The sequence below is a fragment of the Belonocnema kinseyi genome, chromosome 4, assembly GCF_010883055.1.
Source record: "Belonocnema kinseyi isolate 2016_QV_RU_SX_M_011 chromosome 4, B_treatae_v1, whole genome shotgun sequence".
NCBI classification, from domain to species: Eukaryota; Metazoa; Arthropoda; class Insecta; order Hymenoptera; family Cynipidae; genus Belonocnema; species Belonocnema kinseyi.
In genome coordinates this window covers 122,632,487-122,653,002 of record NC_046660.1, presented here as the reverse complement: position 1 = coordinate 122,653,002, position 20,516 = coordinate 122,632,487, and the positions used below count along the sequence as shown (strand labels likewise).

General features: G+C 35.5%; 1 protein-coding gene across 3 annotated transcripts in view; it reads left to right on the top strand.

Moving 5' to 3' along the window:
- LOC117172181 (protein C12orf4 homolog) overlaps positions 1–20,516 on the top strand; it is a 134,154-nt gene that overhangs the window by 31,187 nt on the left and 82,451 nt on the right. For all 3 annotated transcript variants that reach the window (XM_033360013.1, XM_033360015.1, XM_033360014.1), the window contains exons 2-6: positions 6,531–7,097; positions 7,989–8,210; positions 8,326–8,529; positions 8,614–8,729; positions 9,838–9,974. In XM_033360013.1, the coding sequence (XP_033215904.1) occupies positions 6,601–7,097; positions 7,989–8,210; positions 8,326–8,529; positions 8,614–8,729; positions 9,838–9,974 (1,176 nt within the window). In that variant the 5' untranslated portion in view covers positions 6,531–6,600. The remainder of the gene's footprint in view (positions 1–6,530; positions 7,098–7,988; positions 8,211–8,325; positions 8,530–8,613; positions 8,730–9,837; positions 9,975–20,516) is intronic.

Sequence of the window (20,516 nt, the reverse complement as noted above, 5' to 3'; positions counted from 1 at the left end):
TTAATTTAATATATATAATTTAAAAATGAGGTTTTATTAGAGCTTCTTAGGCCATCCTAAGTTAAGAGTGTTTATGTACGAATGTGCTCTTTGTTTTCAATTGGACACCAACAGGGTTTTTCTACGCTTCTTTGTAACCTTCCCGCAGTTAATTTTTTCCGATCCTTTAGCTTAAAATTTTAGAATTAGCTTTTCGTTAGAGCTTTACTAGCGATCCTGACCCGATACGACCCTGATAGAAGCCGGATATGTCTTGTATAAGAGTCTATCCGGGCTTTATATGCGAAATTATTTACAATCCGGAAGTTTGCGGATCTATCTGGGTTTTATAAGGGAGACCTGATCAATCCTGTATTTTAGTAAATGCTAAAGTGACCATCTATCTGGGTCTCCGGTATCGATCCTCGAAGCGGTACCAGAAATTAATTTGATCCAAGTCAAAATGATCAGCTACCCGGGTATATCCGGGACCTATTTGGGACACGAAAACAAAAATAATTTTGTTACATTCTAATTCATGAGAGTGTAATTTGTTCGTCCAAATTTTCGGTCTCTATTTTTTAACGAATCTTTGCGTTTCGGCACTCAAAGAATCCAAAAATCGTAACATTTGATCTGTTTCTGTATGCCTGTCTGTATGTCTGTTTGTATGTTTACCTGAATGTTGTAGCCGCGCTAACGTTTAAAGGATTTGTTCAATCAAGTTAGCCTTTGATACACTTCTCAAGGTTCCCAAAATGAAGGTCAAGTTCGTTAATCAGATATTTCCAACTAAAATTAAAGAATTTAGAGCATTTTTAAGATTTGAAAGAAATTTTTTTTTCAAATTAAAAATTTGTTGTCAAAGCTTTTTCTAGATGGGTAGAAGACTTGCAAATTATCCAAGTAAAATGTTCAATTTCAATGAAAATTAGAAAAGTTATATACTTTTGAAAATTTTGAAAATGTTCAGAAAAATAGAAAAAAATATTGTTCTAAAAGATTAGGAAATTTCAATAAAATTCATCAACAGATATCAAATATATTTTAAAAATATGTCAGTTACATTTTTCGATTAGACAAAAATTCACAAAATTTGAGCTCTTTCAAAATTTGAATAAATTTTTTTTATGAGTTTCAGAAATTATTGTCAAATTTTCTGGTACGCATCAAAAGGATTGCAAATCATCATGATGAAATTTTTAAATTCAATAAAACATCAAAAAGTTATATGCTTTACAACGTTTTGAAAATTTTCGAAAAAAGCAAAACAGAATTTGTATTAGGTTAAGAAATATCAATGCAAATTTCTACTACATATAAAATATATGTTTTTCGAAACTATTATCGTGAAATTCCTTAATTAGATAAAAGTTCCAAAAGTTGGATCATTTTCAAAAATATACAATCTTGTTCTTTGAAGAGTTCCATAAGTTTAAAGCGTTGTTTTAGGTGCTTTGAGACGTACGAAAACGAGCTCGAAGTGCCGCGCGCGCGCAGCGCGCAATCAGAATGTGCCCGCGCAGCAAACATATTTTTTATCTGGGTCTAAGCGGGACCTATCTTGGAGTTTACCATTGAAAAAGGAAACAAGTTTTACAGTGTATGTTTATCCAGGTCAAGCCAGGAACTATTTGGGATACGAAATCAAAAATTGATTTCTTCTAAACTCAAAAGAAGCGTCTATACGTTTCTATCCGGGACATTACTGGGAGTTTACTGTTAAAAAAATAATCCCTGCTTAAAATGCCGGATAAGATCCGATTCAAACCAGATAAGGCCCTGATTGAAACCGGATAGAACTCTTATACGGTTATATCCGGGCTCCATTCGGTTAATTATTTTCTATTTTAAAATCATTCTGGACTATCAGGGATCTATAGGAAAAAGGTATTCAGTAATGTATTTTGCAATAGGCGACATTGTCTTTCTATCCGTGTATATGCGAATCATTTCCGAAACACGAATACAGAAATTGATTTCCTATATATCCTAACTAGCGTCTATCCGGGTCTCTCTGGGAGCAATCAGGTTCAAAATCTCAATAAGTATCAATCTATCTGTTTCTTTCCGGGACCTATCCGGAACATGGCACTAGAAATTGATTTCCTATGAATTCAAAAAGTTCGTCTATCTGGTCTGTCCTGGAATTATCCGGGACAGAAAATCTGAATTAGATTCCTTGCAAAGTTAAAAAGGTTGTCAGTCCGGGTCTATCAGGAACTAATCTGGGAGTGATTACAAAAATAAAGACACCAAGTCCTAGAAAGTATGTTTTGTCGGGAATATCGGAGACCTAATGGAGACGTGGAACCAGGCATTCATTTCAGCTGCAATGTCGAAAAAGGCATCTCTTTCTGTCTATCCGGGATCAATCTGTGGGAGTATTTGCATCGATAGAGACTAAACCCGAAAAAGTATGTATTATGGGGTCTATCGGGGGCCTATCCGCGGTGTAGAACCAAAAATTTCAGATGTAATGTCAAAAAGCTCAAACTTTTTCGCTCTATACTTCATTCGTATGCATGTATAACTTTTCGTCAATTGTATTTTCTGTTTTATATTAATTAATAATTACGCTTATCTTGTAGGTGTAATGTCACATTACAGATTAATTGCTTATTATCATGAGAACATTCTGCACAAGAATCAATCGAGTTTTCATCAGGACTTCAAACGTTTTTTTAAGTTCCGATTTTAAAATTGGGCACTTGAAAATCCTAAAATTTAACATTAGAAAATTTTAGATATTCGAAAAATTTGATTGACACTTCAGCGTTTGATCGAAAGTTGCTCCATTTTAGTCCACGTTTTTCTCAAATTGGTATCCTATACTACTAACTGTTAAATACTTACATGACTTTTATACTTTCCTTCTGCTGTTTAACAAATTTCTATTTGATTCAACAATTTTTATTTGCTCCAGTAATTTTTGTTCGAAAACTTAAATAATATATAAATTGAAACAGATCAAATTACTCTTCCGATTGTATAGTGTATAGAAAGTAAACAATAATTTTTTAATAAAAATGATTTTAAAATCGTATTTTCTGAATTAAACATAATATTGACGATGTTCGAGGAGTCGTGACTTTTGCTAAAAACTCTATGTCATTGTTTAAACAATTAATAATTGTTTTTTTTAACAATGCTTGTTAACCTCTTCGTAGTATTTAACTTTTTTAGGCTTTTTTGCTCAAAATTAAAAAATGAGCTTTTTATTATGTTTTTGGTTACCCTGTGCTAGGAATATTCGTGTGCGAATATGGTCTATGTTTTTTAATGAGAAGAAAACTATTCTTTTGATGCTGCTTCGTGACGTATTCGTCGTATTTTATTTTACAGGTGGTCTTTGCTCGCTTTTTTGCAACGTAACCTCATTGATTTGTTATGGTTCCATAGTTTGAGAACCACTCTAAACCAATTTGCGAGGAATGATTCCCCGTCTTGTGTTTATAAAACGTAAACCCAGGCTGGGAAAATCGTCCGGGTTAATTTGCTTTAGAGTAGCAATCGGACGAACTTACTTTCTCTCCATGAGTCATAATAGCATGGAAGGAATAGAGTCATAAACGCACACCTGGCGCATCTGCGACGGAAGGCTTCCCCGTCACGCGCCAGGCTTGTAAGCATGACTCATGCCGCGTCATTCCTCTCTCTCTTTTCTCTCTCTCTTTCTTGTAGCCGGGAAAGCGACGAACGGTCGCCAACCTAACGTGTATTTGATACGAAATATTAAAATCCCGCTTCTTTTTTTTATTATGTTCTATTAATCAGGGTTAGAGAACACCGAAATAATAAGCCTATGTATATATTTTATGTATTTCTCTTTTTCCTATTTTTGTATATCCTACTTGTATTAATGTGTTTCAATCTATTTTATTTTATTCATCAAAGCTTATAATATCAATTTTACATGAATTTTATTTTTTGTAAATTTTATTAATTTTTCTCCTGCCTACACGTTAGTCTTCACGCGTATTATTGATATTTTCTTTACTTTAGTATTTTCTGTATCTTACTTCTATATTTTACTTTTGTATTTCGGATTTTGTATCCATAATTTTATGTTAAACTGACTTTAGTTTTAAGTATTTGGACATTTTGTTCATTTTATATTAGGTATTTTCGCCTTGGAATTAGGTATTATTTTATACGACGCAAGAATTTTATTCAAATTTCGCACCACGCGCCATTTTGTCGCGAGATTCAGAGTTGAGCTGCGCGCTCAACTTTGCATAGAGTAGGGATGAACGGGGTAGCCGCTACGCCCCTCCATCAGCGACGCGAGTGGCTGAGAGGACCGGACCAATCACCGACCGGGTCGCCTCTCGGCTGGCGGAAATAAAAGTGGGCGCATACAAGCGAAAGTACAAACAGTTATTCGGGTTTCCACCTGGGTAACCTCAGTCCCTTGGTAGCTTTCGGTACTGGTACCATTTTTTTGAGAATAAAGAGTGCTATCGAATTCCAAAATTAAATGCCGCCTTTCTCTCTCTTTCCTTACTCTTACACAATCCTTCTATCCTCCAACTCTCTCTTCCTCTCCCTCTCTCTAATGGTCGGTAAGCTCTCTGCAGCCTCGCCAGGAAATATTTTCTTACTTCAGGGACAGTAAGCTCTCTGTAGCCCGGCCTCGACCGCTTTCCTATCACTCTCTTCTCTTCTGGGTCGGTAAGCTCTTGGAAAAACCAGATCCTCTCGTCTCGGCTTCGTAGCTCCGGACGCCCCGGCGCAACCGGGTATGCCATCTCTATGCAAGCGGTTTCGTGTCGAGGAGAGCGATGACGATGTCATCATCCTTGACGAGGACGAGCTTCTGCGCTCGCCCATAACTCCTCCCGCGAAACACCCTTGCAGTGGAGAATTCCAAGCGTGACAGAGTCACGCTTGGAATGGTGACACTTAAGAGACTCACTTCAACACTTAACAGCTCAGTGAAAAAAAAATCGCATCATTAGTCAAAATGTTATTTCTCTTACTTTATACAGTACAAAGTTGCACTTAGGGCTTAAAATAATTGAATAATTTGTTTGAATACAATAATGCAAAAATTGAATAAATAATACCTTCATTTAACTGGTACGTATAAATTATAATTTTAAGATAAGTTCTTCGTTGTGTAGGTGTGGTCACAGCGCAGCGGGGTGCTCCGATCTATGCAATTAAAACTGTGCTCCTGAACCTTGGAAGAAGTAAAGAGCGAGGGGCAAATCACTCTCGAATCACTGGAATTAATGGAAAATTCAGGAATCGTCCTGAGTTTTATTTTTGGTGCCGGAAGTGTATTTCATTTCCTCACAATTTGTAGTTTTTTTTCTTCTGATGCCTTTGACCTTCTCGCGCTACTTTTTTCTTACTTAACATTCAAATTTAAAAAAATTGAAAATTTTTAAAATAAATTTTCACATTGCAATCGAGTAAATTACGTATTAGTTTGGTTAATTATTTAGTTATTTAATTATCAAATTTTTTGTTGACAATTTATCATTTTTAATGTAAATTCACCTTTTTTAGTAGAAATCAACTTCCCAGTTGAAAATTTATTTTCTCGTCGAAAATATTATTATTCTAGTTACAAATTGATCATTTTATTTATAACTGTTTAAAAATGTAACTGCTTTTTTAATATTGGTTTTCTTTATTATGAAAATTTTTCTTTCACTGAAAATTTGATTACTCCAATTGAACAATTGATGTTTATGTAATGTAGCACCTCCACAAGAAAACAAATTTTTTGAAGAAAGTAAGAGCCCAAAAATTTTATATAGCGCACAAAAAAAAATCTCAAAAAAAAGACCTAAATTCTGAGCTATGAAGAATTTCGAAATTCCGTACACGAAAATCTTGACGAAAGTAATAATAGGAAATCAAACTCAAATAATTTCTCAAACATACGAAATAATAAATATATAAGGACTCGTATAAGGACTAGAATAGAGTCACTGCGCGCGGTTACTGCGGTTAGTGTAAATAGCGCTCATAAGGAGCGTCCGCTAGAAGTCAGATTGCTGCATAGTGCTATCACTGTATTCGTACTATGAGTTTACGTAACTTGTAGTATGACGGTTTCAGTTAAAGCGAATAAGACGCGTACGTTCTTTTTAATGTCAAAAACGTGAGTAAGGTGGACGTTAAGTTTTAACGTTTACACTGATTTGAGAGTGATTAGCCCCTCGGAAAAGAGTACTCGGATATCCCGCTGCGACCACTTACATAACCTGGGCTCAAAATTAATATTGATAAGTGCAGTACATAAGTTTGATTGTGTCTTTACAAGTCGCCTCATAAAATGTAAATGCGGGCATGAATTATCACCAAATTTCGCAGTCAGTCATGTTTTAACCTGCTTCGACGTGGCCGCCACTGTTAACTGTTACCACGGGCTATGCTCGCGGGTGACATATTGTACCTAAGTATTTTAAATAATGATTATCTACTGTAAGATCATGATATACTTGACGGTGGTCTCCCTTATGTAACTAACGCAGACAGGGTCGACGGCCCAGCGAATCTTCTTAAATTTAATAAAAAATTCTGCTGCTTTTCAGATTCTAAACTTCACGAAAATAACTTTTAAAACAAAATAGTGAAAGAATCAACAAAAATGTTATAAAAACCATGGAAGAAGATTACGTTAAAGAAATCTTTGTTTTTAAATTTCCGACATGCACTACAGCCCAGGAGTACAAACTGGAGATTTCATTGCAAATTCCTTATCAAGGATCGATAAAGGAACTTGTGCATCGTACCATGTTAGCATTTAAATTGCCTTGTTATATTGAAAATGACTTGTTCGAATCCATTGAAAGTGCTGTCAAACAATTGACAATGAAATTCCATGATGAAAAGTCAGAAAAATGCATTGATGCTGCAGTCCAGGGCGATTTGGATGTCGAAGATATTATTAAGAATTGGGAGAAAATGTACAAACAAAAAACAGTGGAATATGCTGAGCCCCTAGGAACAACAGATGAAGAGTTATTTGCAGCTGCTTATCATAGATTAGTGCATTCACCGTCGTTGGAACCTATTTTACAGACTGAGCATAAATACGGAAAAGATGTGACAGAAGTCATTCAGATGAGGGATGCTGCTCAGGAGCAGTTGACTCGCAAGTAAATCAGTTTTATTATTTCAATGCTCTTTCAAATTGAAAAATTGTTAATCCATTACTATTAGAAAAAATCTGATCGAATTTTAATGCACATGTATCGGAAGTTGTTCCCAATCACGTATATTAAATTTTCTGTACAGTGTACATCTCCTGCGAAGAAATAGTAAGAAGAACCATCGCCAAGAATTTGCGGTGGGAAATTGTGGAAGTTTTTTGGGGAATAGGAGGGGGGATTCCCATGAATTGTGAGTGAAATATCTGCGAGAGCGACATTGGCAGAGAGACGAGTGTCATTCAAATTTAACCCCAAAATAGTGGCTAACTCTTGGCCAGTCTCGGATTTTTCCGAGAGTACTTCGTATAACTTCATGACTCTCGCAGATATTCCTATCACAAGTCATGTAAAAGACCGGGGGAGGCCCGCAACTATTCCCCAAAAATTTGATACGTTTTCGTAACACGCAGTTTGGTCTGCTTACAATTACTTCGTGGCATTAAACATTCAAACACGAGATAGTTTAAGAATGTGCTCGTTTTAGCTTTCATTTTAAAAATTGGAATAATTCACATTTGAATTCCTATTGATCAAGTTTTTTTGATTCTGTAGGTGAATTATCTATCTTAAAGTCATGTTCGAAACCGAAAATTAAATACATATGAAGTGTCCTTCAGGTTAGGTCGAGATTTTTTATTCTATCTGCATTATTATGTACAATTAGTAGTTTAAAATATCTCTCCATTATAGTGTGCTAAGGCCTATATAGTTCTTTTTAATGAAAAAAACTAAAAATATTATTTTTACATATAAAAACAGGATAAAAAGGATTTTTCACATGAAGTTTCATATATCTAAGTAAACTATAATAACATTATAACAATTGTATCTTTTCAGGCAGACGGAAGAGATGCGTCTGGCTGTGGAAACCTTGGAAACTGGATCAACAGAAAAGTCAATAAGTGAAATGGCTGGTAGGCATTTTGAAGAGATGAGCTTATTGCAAGGCCACTGGGGATCTAGAGTTGATGCTTTGAAACTTGAACAGAGAAGACAATATCGAAATTGGATTATGAGATTGTTGGAAGAACAGCAGACGAGTATGCTGTCTAGTCCAGTGTATGTTTTTTTACACAGGGTTTTCAGATCTTAAACAGTCGTTCCTGAATTAATATGGCATGATGTTCGAATTTGTAAATTTCTTTCTTATATGAAATTCTATATGTATTATTAGAGAGTCGCCTATGGTGCCCGTTTCGACTATTCGTCCTGGGCTGGAGAATTTCGTGAGAAGTGATGAAAAAAGTTCTACTGATTTTCCGCAATTAGAAGAAAGTTTCACGATACATTTAGGATCTCAAATGAAACAGATGCATAATATTCGTATACTAACTGGGGATGTTTTGGACTTTTGTAGAACTAAACGCGGCGACAGTGGGTAAGTACTTTTTTAGTTGTACATCATATGATCACTATATCAGTTTATTTTTATATTAAATCGTGAATTTAAAAAAAATTTAAGCATCGATCCGACACCACAACGACTACAAACTGCCCTAGGATTATATTCAAATGATTTATGTGGAGTGGTACTTTTAAGTGACAGCAACTTGGGAAGCTTCTCTGGAATTACTAGAGGTTTGAAATTTTTATATTTGATAAAATAATGTACAATGTTTTGAAAATTTTACCCATGGATAACCTGATAAGGGAGGACTGGCATGATGAACATATGAGAAGCAATTTATTTACAAACGCGAGTTTGTTAACCACCAGATTTAGATAGGCTTCGATCTTCAAGCTGCTTTGAAAGCTTTTTGATCGGAAGTTTACTGCCGTTCCAAAAAGAAAAGTAGTAACTACATAGCAACAAATTTGGAGAAAAAATTACCAAGTTTTTGTTTACATGTAGCATTCAAACTAATAAAGATTAAGCAGCAATGTTACTTTTTTAAGGTTAGTAAATGCTAAACTAAAAAAAAATTAAAAGAAGAATGTGGTTTTTTCTTTTTTTCGTTGTGAAATTGTATTTACGACAAGTAGACTGGTTGCGATGGCAGCAAACACTGTCATAACTACAGGAAATTGAAAGAAAAACTTAAAAAATTAAACATATGTACAATGAAATATGTAAAATTAATAAAGACAGTCATCTAGTGTTAGAAAGGACTCTTAAATTATGAAATAACGTGTGACATAACCTTCTTTCTGAAAATGGTGCTGTGGCATGCCAACTAAGTCCTGATAGCTGATCTCAGATCATCGTATCTCTTTAGTCGCTCTTTGTTCAGAAGGTGATAACCACACAGGTATGCATGCGCATTCGCATTTATGCAGTTACGACATCCATGCTTGTCTGATATAGATACGGCAAATTACTTTTACAAAATTATCAAAAGTATGGGAAAAAAATGTTCCGATTTCTTTACAGAATAATATTAAACAATATTAGAAACACAAAGAAATTCGCAACCCTTTTTGGTGAAGTATGTAGTTACTAATTTTATTTTTGGTACGACAGTTTGCACCCAGACGCGCTTGGAGTTGCCTACAAGAGCTTCTTGAAGTGTACGGTAAAAACTGGTTCAACTTAAGCTGGGTTCATGGATACTAGAACATTGAAGGTAACAGTAGGTTACATTAGATAACCTCAGTGCTATGGGATCTAGATGACCTTGCTCATTTGCAATAATAATTAGAATAATACACTTCAAATAATAATGGCAAGTTTTTCTCTACATTGCAGAATTATGTTCTATATGTCAGCTTACAACAGAATTTCACTTTCCACCCATTGATGATCAGTTGGAAAAAATACGAGATGACGTGAAAGATGCAGTTGCCTGGAGGCAAGCTCATCAAAAGGAAGACCATGATTCTCAGGTACGTGAATTATTAATTCCTGACCCCTGCATCGGCTTTAGTTCAGAATACGATTATCTGAAATGTAAAAACCAGATGGCGTTAACAGTCTTTCTGGCCGAAAAGTGAAACTACTTACAGTTTTTCCGCAATCACAACTGATTTTGTATATATAAACTACAAGTTCTTGTGTGTTTGAAATATTGAAGTAATAGGAGGTATAAAAACACACAGAATATTTTGCTTCTAGCTGCACAATAATGCGGGAAGTTTGATAAGTTTCAAACTTACGATTGAGACCTGTCGTATTTCCACTAACTAGAAAAAGCTAATGTCGGCGTTTTCTTTTACCACGAATTATTGTGTATTTGAAAATATATAGAAACTTTTAATTTATATCAGTGATAAATAGAGAATGGCAACCCACTAAAAATGTCAGGTATTCATATAGTGGGAGCAGGTGCCATTCTACAAAATTACATCTTGTCCGCAAGTGTCTTAGCATTTCTTAGACCCACAGAGATGCTTTTCAGGTTATTAAACAGTAAAAGCTTGGCATCTCCAAGAGCACCGATGATTAGGACGTCTAGCTTAACATAATATTCCGAGTATAACCGTCGCCTTCGCATATACGTCGCTCCCGCATGAGTTGGACAACAATGTATATGTTCTAGGTTCTCAGGATGTGCATGACACTCTGTAGCTATAATTGGAAATGTCTCTGTTTGATATGTGGCAGTGGTATGCTAAAGTTGAAATTACACTGTCTTGACACGCCAAAACGGAAAATCTCCATGTCCGACTTCAATACGGGTGATTTAAGGCAAGAAAACGTTAGATTATACGATATCGACTGATCCTTTATATTTCTGTGATACCATGTATCCTCTTATCGAAAAGCTGTTCACAGAAGTTTTTCTCCTGTGCTTTCTTGATTAGGGAATTCAGGAGTGAGTACTCGAAACGGGTAATGTTTGATGCATTTTGCTCTCTCTTGATATTGAAATCAAGGCCAAGTGTTGCAGCTGCCTCCTCCGCTGCTTTGTACGGAAACGCTCCTTTTTCGTCTTCTTCGTGTTGTTGGCAATTTTAAGAAGAGTGTCTCGTCCATTTGCGTGTGTATGTACACTACTTAGGATAATCCTATTGTGAAGACATTCCGAATTAAGTATTCCGCAACCACCTTGACGGCGCGAGATGTAAAGTCACGGAACTCTCAAATTAAAAGGGTAAGCTTTTGTGCATGCGTATAACTTTTCGTGAACCGATATCAAGGGATCTGAGCTCGTCCGTCGTCTATCAAACTACTCCAAATGAATAGAGTACTATCGAGACGGCAATCATGTTTGTTGCAGATACTTTGTCCCTCGCCGACAGTGCTCAGGTGTGTATAGGCCTCTTTAGCGTCAAGATATCGTATAGTGCATTCATCGATGAGATCAGTGTCTTTGGGGGAGGTCATTAAGTTTTCCTCGTAAATATGGATGACTTGATGATCTGTGCTACTGGCGCAAGCAAATCTAAACTTTCTTTTACTTTGGAACACTCAGAGCAATACTCGGAACAATACGGTTTTAAAGACATTGGAGATTCAGAAGTCCGCGTCCTCCTTGATGGTGTAAGATGTATAATCTCGCAGAGGACAAAATGATATTCAAGCTCTTATGCATATGCATGATCTTACGCGTGGCAATATCAAGGGTCATAAGTTCATTCTTTGTCCATGGAACCACCCAAACGAGAATAGTAGAGCCGGGATGTCAAGCATGTTAGTCGCAGATAACTTGCTCAGCGCCGACAGATTTGAAGACCAAATCTGCCGAACAAGATGTTTGTATCTGCTTCGGGGAGTCTCCTTCACTGATGTTGCGTCCGAAATGTGGTTTTCAGGCACGCCTAGGCGTGTATAAGTTTCTCCAGTGTCAGGATGTCTAATAACACTTATATCTACAAGCTCAAGGTCCTCAGTAACGCCAATAATCCTTCCTTACTTCAGATAAATTTTGGCACACTTGTCCAATCCAAAATCCATACTACCCTGATAGCACAGAACGTTCCCAGAGCGTGTAAAATGTCCGCCGCTTGGGAACGTTTCAGGAACGTTCCACTGGGACCTGAGGGGAACCTTCCCTTATTGTTATTTTTAATAGCAATTATCTCGTAAACCGCAAGAGATAGGTAAAAATAGATGTCATTTTTTAGTTTGGAGTACCGTATATACTACATTGTAATATCTATATCATAAACTGACATTAATTTTGACCTATCACTTACGGTTTATCGAATATTCATTTATAATAATAACAATAATGATAATTCATTCTTCGAAACTTCCAGCGGAATGTTCCGTGCTACTAGGGCAATCTCTTCTGTATACTACTTGATGATATTTAAAGCAATTTGAATTTTGCTTGCACCTGAAGCATAAATCTTCAGGTTATCTATATAAAATACATGAGTGACTTTATGCTCACGACGGTTAGTGTCGTTGCAAAAGGGCAGATTGCTCATGGAATTGTCCTGAAAACCGCCCCTCTAGAAGCTTACGTTGTTCGTTGTGACATGATAATTTCAAGATGAGATAGTAAATGTAGTTTTCCAGAGGAGCATCAATCTCTCTATGCACCTTACTATGGGTGGATGAGCTTTCAAGCTTCTCAACGGATAGATGATAAGTCTATGAGAGATTGAATCGAAAGCTTTCCGGTAGTAGCCTGATATATCTTGATTCAAGTCACGTTGTTCGCACTTCCCTCTTCACGCAGACTAAATTCTTGGAACAATCCTGTTGTCTGAGATCGCTATGAAGATCTTATACAGCATTTTCAAACAAATCATTGTCTTGTAATTCTCTGGGTTGGACAATTCACCTTTTTTGGTAGAACTATAGTGTCGCAGCCTTAAGGTGCTTCCTCAGGCTTGAAAATTAGCCTATGAATTTACAAATTACAGGATTTTTTCCACAATTATGAATTTTTTGATCTCATATTTTGTGCGCCTGGGAAGTAGCAAACGGCCACCATCAATGTACCCATGGTGAAAGAAATTCTGGGCGCTCGTTTCCGAATGAAACTAGAGTGTTATTTTTTCGACCTGGGTTTTCTCGATCCTGGGTTTTCGAAAAACTCAGGATAGAGCTCAGGATTTGATTGCCTGTCCTGCCTCACTCAACCTTCCTATTGTTAGAGATAAGAGCTGGTTGAGAGAAATTAAGAATGATTAAAATATTAAGGAATTTAATTTCAATATTTGGCATTAGATGCATCAGATAACGACGAGAAGATTGAAAAAAAGAAAGAAGAAAATCGGTTAATCCGTTCAATTTCTGTTGAGAGTTTTCGTAACTTATCCCCTCTTCAGATTCTACGACATAAAATATGGAAGAAAGATGCTGCGTATTCTTGAATTGGAAAAATATGTAATTGCAAGTTATTTCATTTTCAAGATTACACTTGAAGGGTATGCAATTCGCAGCCTTTTCTTCAGTAATTCCTTTTCCATAAATTTCAACCGAAAACTCGAAATTTATCATTTTTCTCTCTTTTTCCTTGAATCTTTGTTTCAGCTACAGCTGCTTGTTTCACAATGAATGTGATGTTGCTCAATATTGATGTACTTTTTCAACAAAATAGTGAAAGCTATGAAGAAAAAAGGCGAGTTATCTTTAAAAGGGCTGAATTTTCAATCAGAAAATATCATTTTAAGAAAAAAGCTAATTTTCTACCAAGTAGTTACATTTTCCAATGAATAGTTTTATTTTGAACGAAATAGTTGAATTTTCTACCAAACTAGTTCAATTATCAATCAAAAGTATGATTATGATTCACCGTAAACATTGATTAGAGACAATTGTCTAATATTAACAAATAAATTCACCTTCATTGTCACCGATGACAACAGTTTGTTTATGTATTGTATAGACAATGTAGACATTAAAGACCTTTACAATCAAATTATTGTACAGAAACGTTTGAAATTGAAAGTATGTACTTTTAAATGGAAAATTTTTTATTTGACAAATTTTCCAACAAGTTTGACCTTGAAAGCTCAATTTAAAAGACTTGCTATTTAAAAATGTAATAATTTCTTCATTTTTAAATGTTTTCAATTTTAGAATTCTGAAGTTTTACGGTAAGCGTTAAATTATGAAAGTGGCCCTATTTATAACTTCGAAATTTTCAATTACCATTGAAATTGTGGAATTTCTAACAGTCCAATTGACATTTTAAACATTTTTCATTTATGAATTTTTAAATATTTTCCATTTAACTGTCCTTTTTATTTCGAACATTCTTTTAGAATAATTCCATTTTCAAGGATTACAATTAAGACTGTTTTTTGTTATTTTAACTTCGGAGAATGAAGGTGTCCTTATTTCGAATTTCCAAAAATGTCGGTAATAAATGTTTCAAGTTGAATCGCAATTTTCTCAATTTTATACAAATTTACATTTCTACAATTGCGGATGCTTTCACTTGGAAATATTCAATTAGATTTTTAATTTCAAATGGTCAAATTTGAATCCTTTTGCATTTAAATTCGTTTTTTTTAATTCCACTTTTCAATAATTCTATTTTATTTTGAATTCTTTTAATTAGAAATAAAACAATGTTCAGCCCTTAGAATTTTAATTTATCTATTCTTCAAAACTCTTAGCGGGCAATATTCCATTGTCAAGTATTATATTACATTTCTTTTCTGATTACTTTTTCAAGGCTCAGTGCTTACGAAATAATAACTAATAACATATTCAGCGTATAAATTCTTTCAATACATTTTAATTACAGGAATTTAAAAAACATCGAAACATTTGAATATTATGTATTGTTTCAATTGTGTCAGCTATATTCTGTTCTTGGGAAGGATACTTGCATCCAAGCCCGGGTTTTTGGTTACGTAATCCTTTTTCGTTGAATATATTCATCTTTTTATTTGAAAATTCAACTATTTGGTTAATTGTTGAACTCTTGTCAAAATAAATTGGGTTTTTTGAAGCTTCGTCTTTTTGGTTTAAAAAAATATACAATTGGTAAGGAATAAAAATGTTTGGTAGCAAGTAAACTTTGTTGTTGAAAATTTATACGTTTGTTTGATAATTTAACTATTTTGGTAAAAATTCAACTATTAAGTTCAAAATAAAACTATTCATTGGAAAATTTAACTACTTGGTAGAAAATTAAATTTTGTTTTAAAATGAAATAATTTTCTGGTTGAAAACTTAACCCGTTTGAAGATAATTTGCCTTTTTTCTTCATAGTTTTCACAACTTTGCTGAAAAGTACATATTTTGGTGCAAATTCGTATTTTTTAACTTAAAAATTAATCTTTTTTACAACAAATTTCACTATACCATTTTCGGTTGAAAAATTATCCTTTTTAATTAGTATAGAAACTTGCACTATTTGTTTGAAAATTTATCATTCCTATAATAAGCAAGCCATATTGGTTAACGTAGCATATTTTTGGTTGAATATTTAATTATTTGGTTGAATAAGGGACTGTTTTCTTGAAAATTCATGTTTTGAGCTTCATCCCTTCAGTTGATATTAAATAATCTCTTTGATTAAAAATGTAAGTATTTTGGTTGACACAAAATAGTGCATCAATCTTGAGTAACATCACATTCATTGTGAAGCAAGCAGCTGTATCTGAAACAAAGCTTCAAGGGAACAAGAGAGAAAAATGATGAATTTCGAGTTTTCTGTTGAAAATTATGGAAAAGGAATTGCTGAAGAAAAGGCTGCGAATTGCAAACCAGACCATTTTTCGAAAAATCCCTCTTTTAGATATTGTATTTACCCACTAAGATTATGTGGTTTAAATATGAGATAAAAAAATTCATAAGTGTGAAAAGAAATCCTGTCCTTTGTAAATGCATGGGCTAATTTTCAAGTCTGGGGAAGCACCTTAAGTGTCCGGACTTATGTAGATGTATAACAATGAAAGAAAATTGAAAATTCCCTTTCCAAAAATTAGTTGAAAGTTTAGTTACCGAATTATAAAATGTTTACGCTAGGCCCTTCATGAGCTCGGTATAAACAGACGTGTGAGTAAGAGCGGGAGTTCAACTCAGTGTTAGTGAAGCAAGCGCCGAAGTGGAGTTGGCGACGGTCGAACAGCGCTCACTACACTGCTATGGACTTCCGCTCACGCACCCATGATTAATTATACAACATTTTCTGGAACTACGATTCTCGGACAGCAGTCTTCATCACACACTCGAGACCTGCCTGTATTGAAGATACAAAATTTCGATGATTTAAAAAGCAATACAGGTTGCCCCGGACTCAAATGTCCGGACTTATATGGGCGTGAGCTTTGGACCCACTCCGTTTTATCGGCTTGCAGTTCGATTCTCGCCTCGCAACTTTGGATGGGAGGTGTTCATCTCTAGAGAGTCGTGGCACCGGTACCTCTAAAGAAAAAAGGTTCTCTAAGCACTTAGCACATGTGATACTTCGTTGTATTTTTTGAGGGATAATAACAAAAAATATTGTATTGTGCTAAATAGAAATTTTATGCATGCGCACTATTTTGAGGTTAGGATCGGTTTTCAGCTCTCTTTCATGCTGATAATGTAGATCTCCGCCATACCGATGCTGTCGGTCACACACATGACCTCGAAAAAGACACACACGCAAAATTAAGCAAAATTAATTTTTTTTTCAATTATACCTTTAAAAAAAGTGTGCGGGGACGTCCGTTAGCATGTTTACTATCAAGTCTGAAATTTCAAAATCTTTATTATTGTAGGGAAAAATCCGCGGAAATCTAACACTGATAAAATTTATACTAATTCCTAAGCACAACACAAATTATTCTTTAAAAAAATTTTTAAATTTTGAATTAACCCACAAAAACAGTGTACAAGGACGTCCGTTAGCATGTTCACTATCATGTCTCAAATTTTTAAGGCAAAATATTCATTATTCTAGGAAAAAAGCCGGGTGAACCAAAAACTGGTAAAATCGATAATTTTTTAAGTGCCACATGCCCTTAAAGCCGTTGTTATTGGTGGTTCGGAATCCACCTTGACCTGTAGCCCCCGCCCACCACCACCAAGTGAGTGTGTAGGGGTGTGCAAAGGAATATGGAAGAGGCACAAGGAGAAAGTGTAAACCCTTGGGGGACACATCAGAAACTTTCATCATATACCAGTATGGGGTTCAAAATTCATCTTTTATAGTTGAGAATTAATTTTTTTTATTGAAAGAAACAGATTTTAAAGAATTTTAATTTCCTTTTTTTACGATTTTGATTGTTTATATTTAAATTTTCAAAGAAAAAGTTGAATTTTTAACCAAATAATCTAATCTTTACACAAAAAAGATTAAAATTTAACCAAAAATAATTGTATTTTCCACCAAATAGTTGTATTTTTAAGCCAAAAAGATAAAACTTTGAGAAGGAGATTAAATCTGAACTTAAAATACTATAGTAGACTTAAAAAAAAAGAATTCACTCTAAACTATCAAACATGAATTTTTAACCAAAAAAGATGACTTTTCTACTAAAATATGATTTTTTTAATGCAAAGGGACGAATGTTCAACAAAGCAGTTAAATTTTTGACTGAAAAAATCAACTTTTAACAAAATAGTATAATTTTCAACAAAAGCATTAAATTTTCAATGAAATAGTCGAATTTTTAACTAAAAAAGATTAAGTCTAAACTAGAAATATAATAGTGGACGAAAAGGAATTCAAATTTTTCAAAAGTACGTTCGTCTCAAAGAAAAAGAATGAACTATCAAACATAAAAGATCAGTTTTCAACAACAACAAAAATGACTGTTGTACTACAAGATAAAACATCAATACAAATGGACGATGCTTCTATTCAAGAAGAGAAATGTTGAACTCGATATTTAAATTTCCAAACAAAAATTTAAAATTTTGAGCGATAGGGATTATTTATGAACCTAAAATATAATAGTAGACGTTTCAAATAGATGAATGAACTTTTAATAAAAAACTGACTTTTTAAGAAAATATTTTAAATTTCAAGAAAGTAATAGAGTTTTCAACCAAATACAGTGAAACCCTGAGGCTGTACGGGTTTTGGGGCTGGAGGAGGTGGGGAATTAGCCAGATAGAGTGCCGTTTCGGATGAAAATGCTTTTGTTTGTTCACGGCTGTGTGACGATTGCACACACCCCGCATCTCCTTTTGCTCCTACTTGCGGCGCGGTTCAAATTGTCGGAAGAACTATATCAGGGGGCCCTATATCAGAGGTTCACAGTAATTAAATTTTCTAGTAAGTAGTAGAATCTTTACCCAAAAGTGATGCGGGGTCAAAAATATAATAATAGATTTTTCAAATTAAAAGATGAGTTTTTTTTTAAGATGGATTTTTTATCCAAAAAGACGAAAATTCTGTCTAGGTAGAAGAATGTTCAACAAAACCGTTGAATTATTAACCAAAAGAGATAATTGCTTAACAAAATAGTTTGAATTTTCGAAAAGAGAGATGATGCGTATTGCAAAACTAAAAGCAAATCTTAAAAATTCCTGGAGTAAAAAAAAAGTTCGGGCTATTTGCTTGGGGGTTAATTCTTTCGGGACCACCTCTGGACAATTATCCGCGACTGCCTATTTATTTTTGTAACCATATTCAGCAGAAACCCTTGGTACAGGGACCATCTATCCGCAACCCGAGGGCGCGTTCGGTGGCTTTGTCATAGGCCCTTCGGTTTGATTCTAGAGGAATCAAAATCGAACCGAATGAGGGCTCGTCCAAGATATATATATATATATATATTTTTTTTTTTCTTCTACCCATCTGCATTTGGCTCGTATTTTCACCTAATATTGGAAGTCGGAAGAGCCGATTCCAGAGTGGTTGGTGGAAGGGCGCACAATACTTCTGCCGAAAATAGGCAACTTAGCTGACCTGAAGAATTACAGGCCAATAACTTGTCTGAACACGCTTTATAATATATTCACAGCTATCCTAAATGATAGGATTGTTCGGGCAATTGACCCTATGTGGCAAGAAATGTATGAACACCCAGGCTCAAAGAAAGGCGTAGCCGGATGTCGGTAGAACCTGCTCATCGATAGATGTGTCTGCAAAGATAAAGCATTCTACCAGCGTGACCTATCGATGGCCTGGATTGATTATCGGAAAGCTTTCGATTCTACATCCCATAGACTTATCATCTGTCTTTTGGAAATCTTAAAGGTTCATCCGCAAATAGTTGGGTCCATAGAGAGATTAATGCCGCTTTGGAAAACCAGATTTACCATCTCATCTGGAAAAAATCGTGTGACAACTAACAAGGTCACCATTCAGAGAGGTGTCTTTCAGGGCGACACCATGAGCCCACTCCTCTTTGGCCTTACATTATTGCTACTATCTCTAGCACCTCGCCATTCCGACGGGTACTTGTGCGGCAAAACTGCAGATCAAAAGTACAAGGTCACGCATGTATTTTACATGGACGATCTTAAGATCTATGCTAAAAACAGAGAGCAACTGCATCTAGCTCTGGGGATTTTCGAACGATATACTAAGGAAATTGGAATGGAATTTGTGTTAGACAAATGCGCCAAGGTTTATTCGAAGCGAGGAAAACTAAATGACATCCCTGAAGATCCTGAGCTCGTTGATAGAACCGCCATACGACACCTTTGCGCTGGAGAGACTTATACATACCTGGGCGTGCCACAGAGCCGCATTCAGGATGTGACATCTATAAAGGATACTCTCCGCAGCAGATACAAACGTCTCATCCGACAGATTTGGTCTTCCGAACTGTCGGCGAGGAACAAAGTATCTGAAACGAACATGCCTGCCGTCCCGGTACTACTGTATTCATTTGTAGTAGTTCCATGGACGAAGAACGAGCTTAGATCTCTTGATATCGGGACAAGAAAGGTTATGCACATACTCAAAAGCATGCATCTTAAGTCTTCCGTTCCGCGACTGTACATCTCACGTCGTCAAGGGGGTCGCGGAATATTGAGTCTTGAATGTCTTCACAGCAGGATTATTTTGGGTACAGCACATAGAATTGCAAATGGAAGAGACCCATTGATCAGTCAATGTCTTGTGAGCTAACATTTGCTTTCCTTAAATTGCCCGGATTGAAGTCTGGTACGGAGGGTTTCATTTTTGCATGCCAAGACGGTGTCATTTCCACCTTAATATATCGTCGCCACATTTTGAGCCAATGCATTCCCGATGATAGCTGCGGGGCGTGCCATGCACACTCCGAGCATTTAGCTCACATACTAATAAAGAGTGCTTTATTACCATCTCTGTCACTTCTACGGCATCCTATCGCTCCTATCGCTCCTCAAAATGCTCCTCGGGAAATTCAGTCAATTGTCGAGAATGCGAAGTGCCACATATACTGGAACTTTATACTCTCGACAATTGTTTCTGTTGCGCACTCGAGGCCTGACATGGTTCTTCTTGACTTCGAGAAGCGAACCATGTTTGTTATCGAATTTTCGGTACCAGCTGACAAAAACATCATAACCAAGGAGAATGAAAAGAAAGAGAGGTATCGAGATCTTATAAGGGAGTTGCAACGATTGTACCCGGAATATTCTGTTAA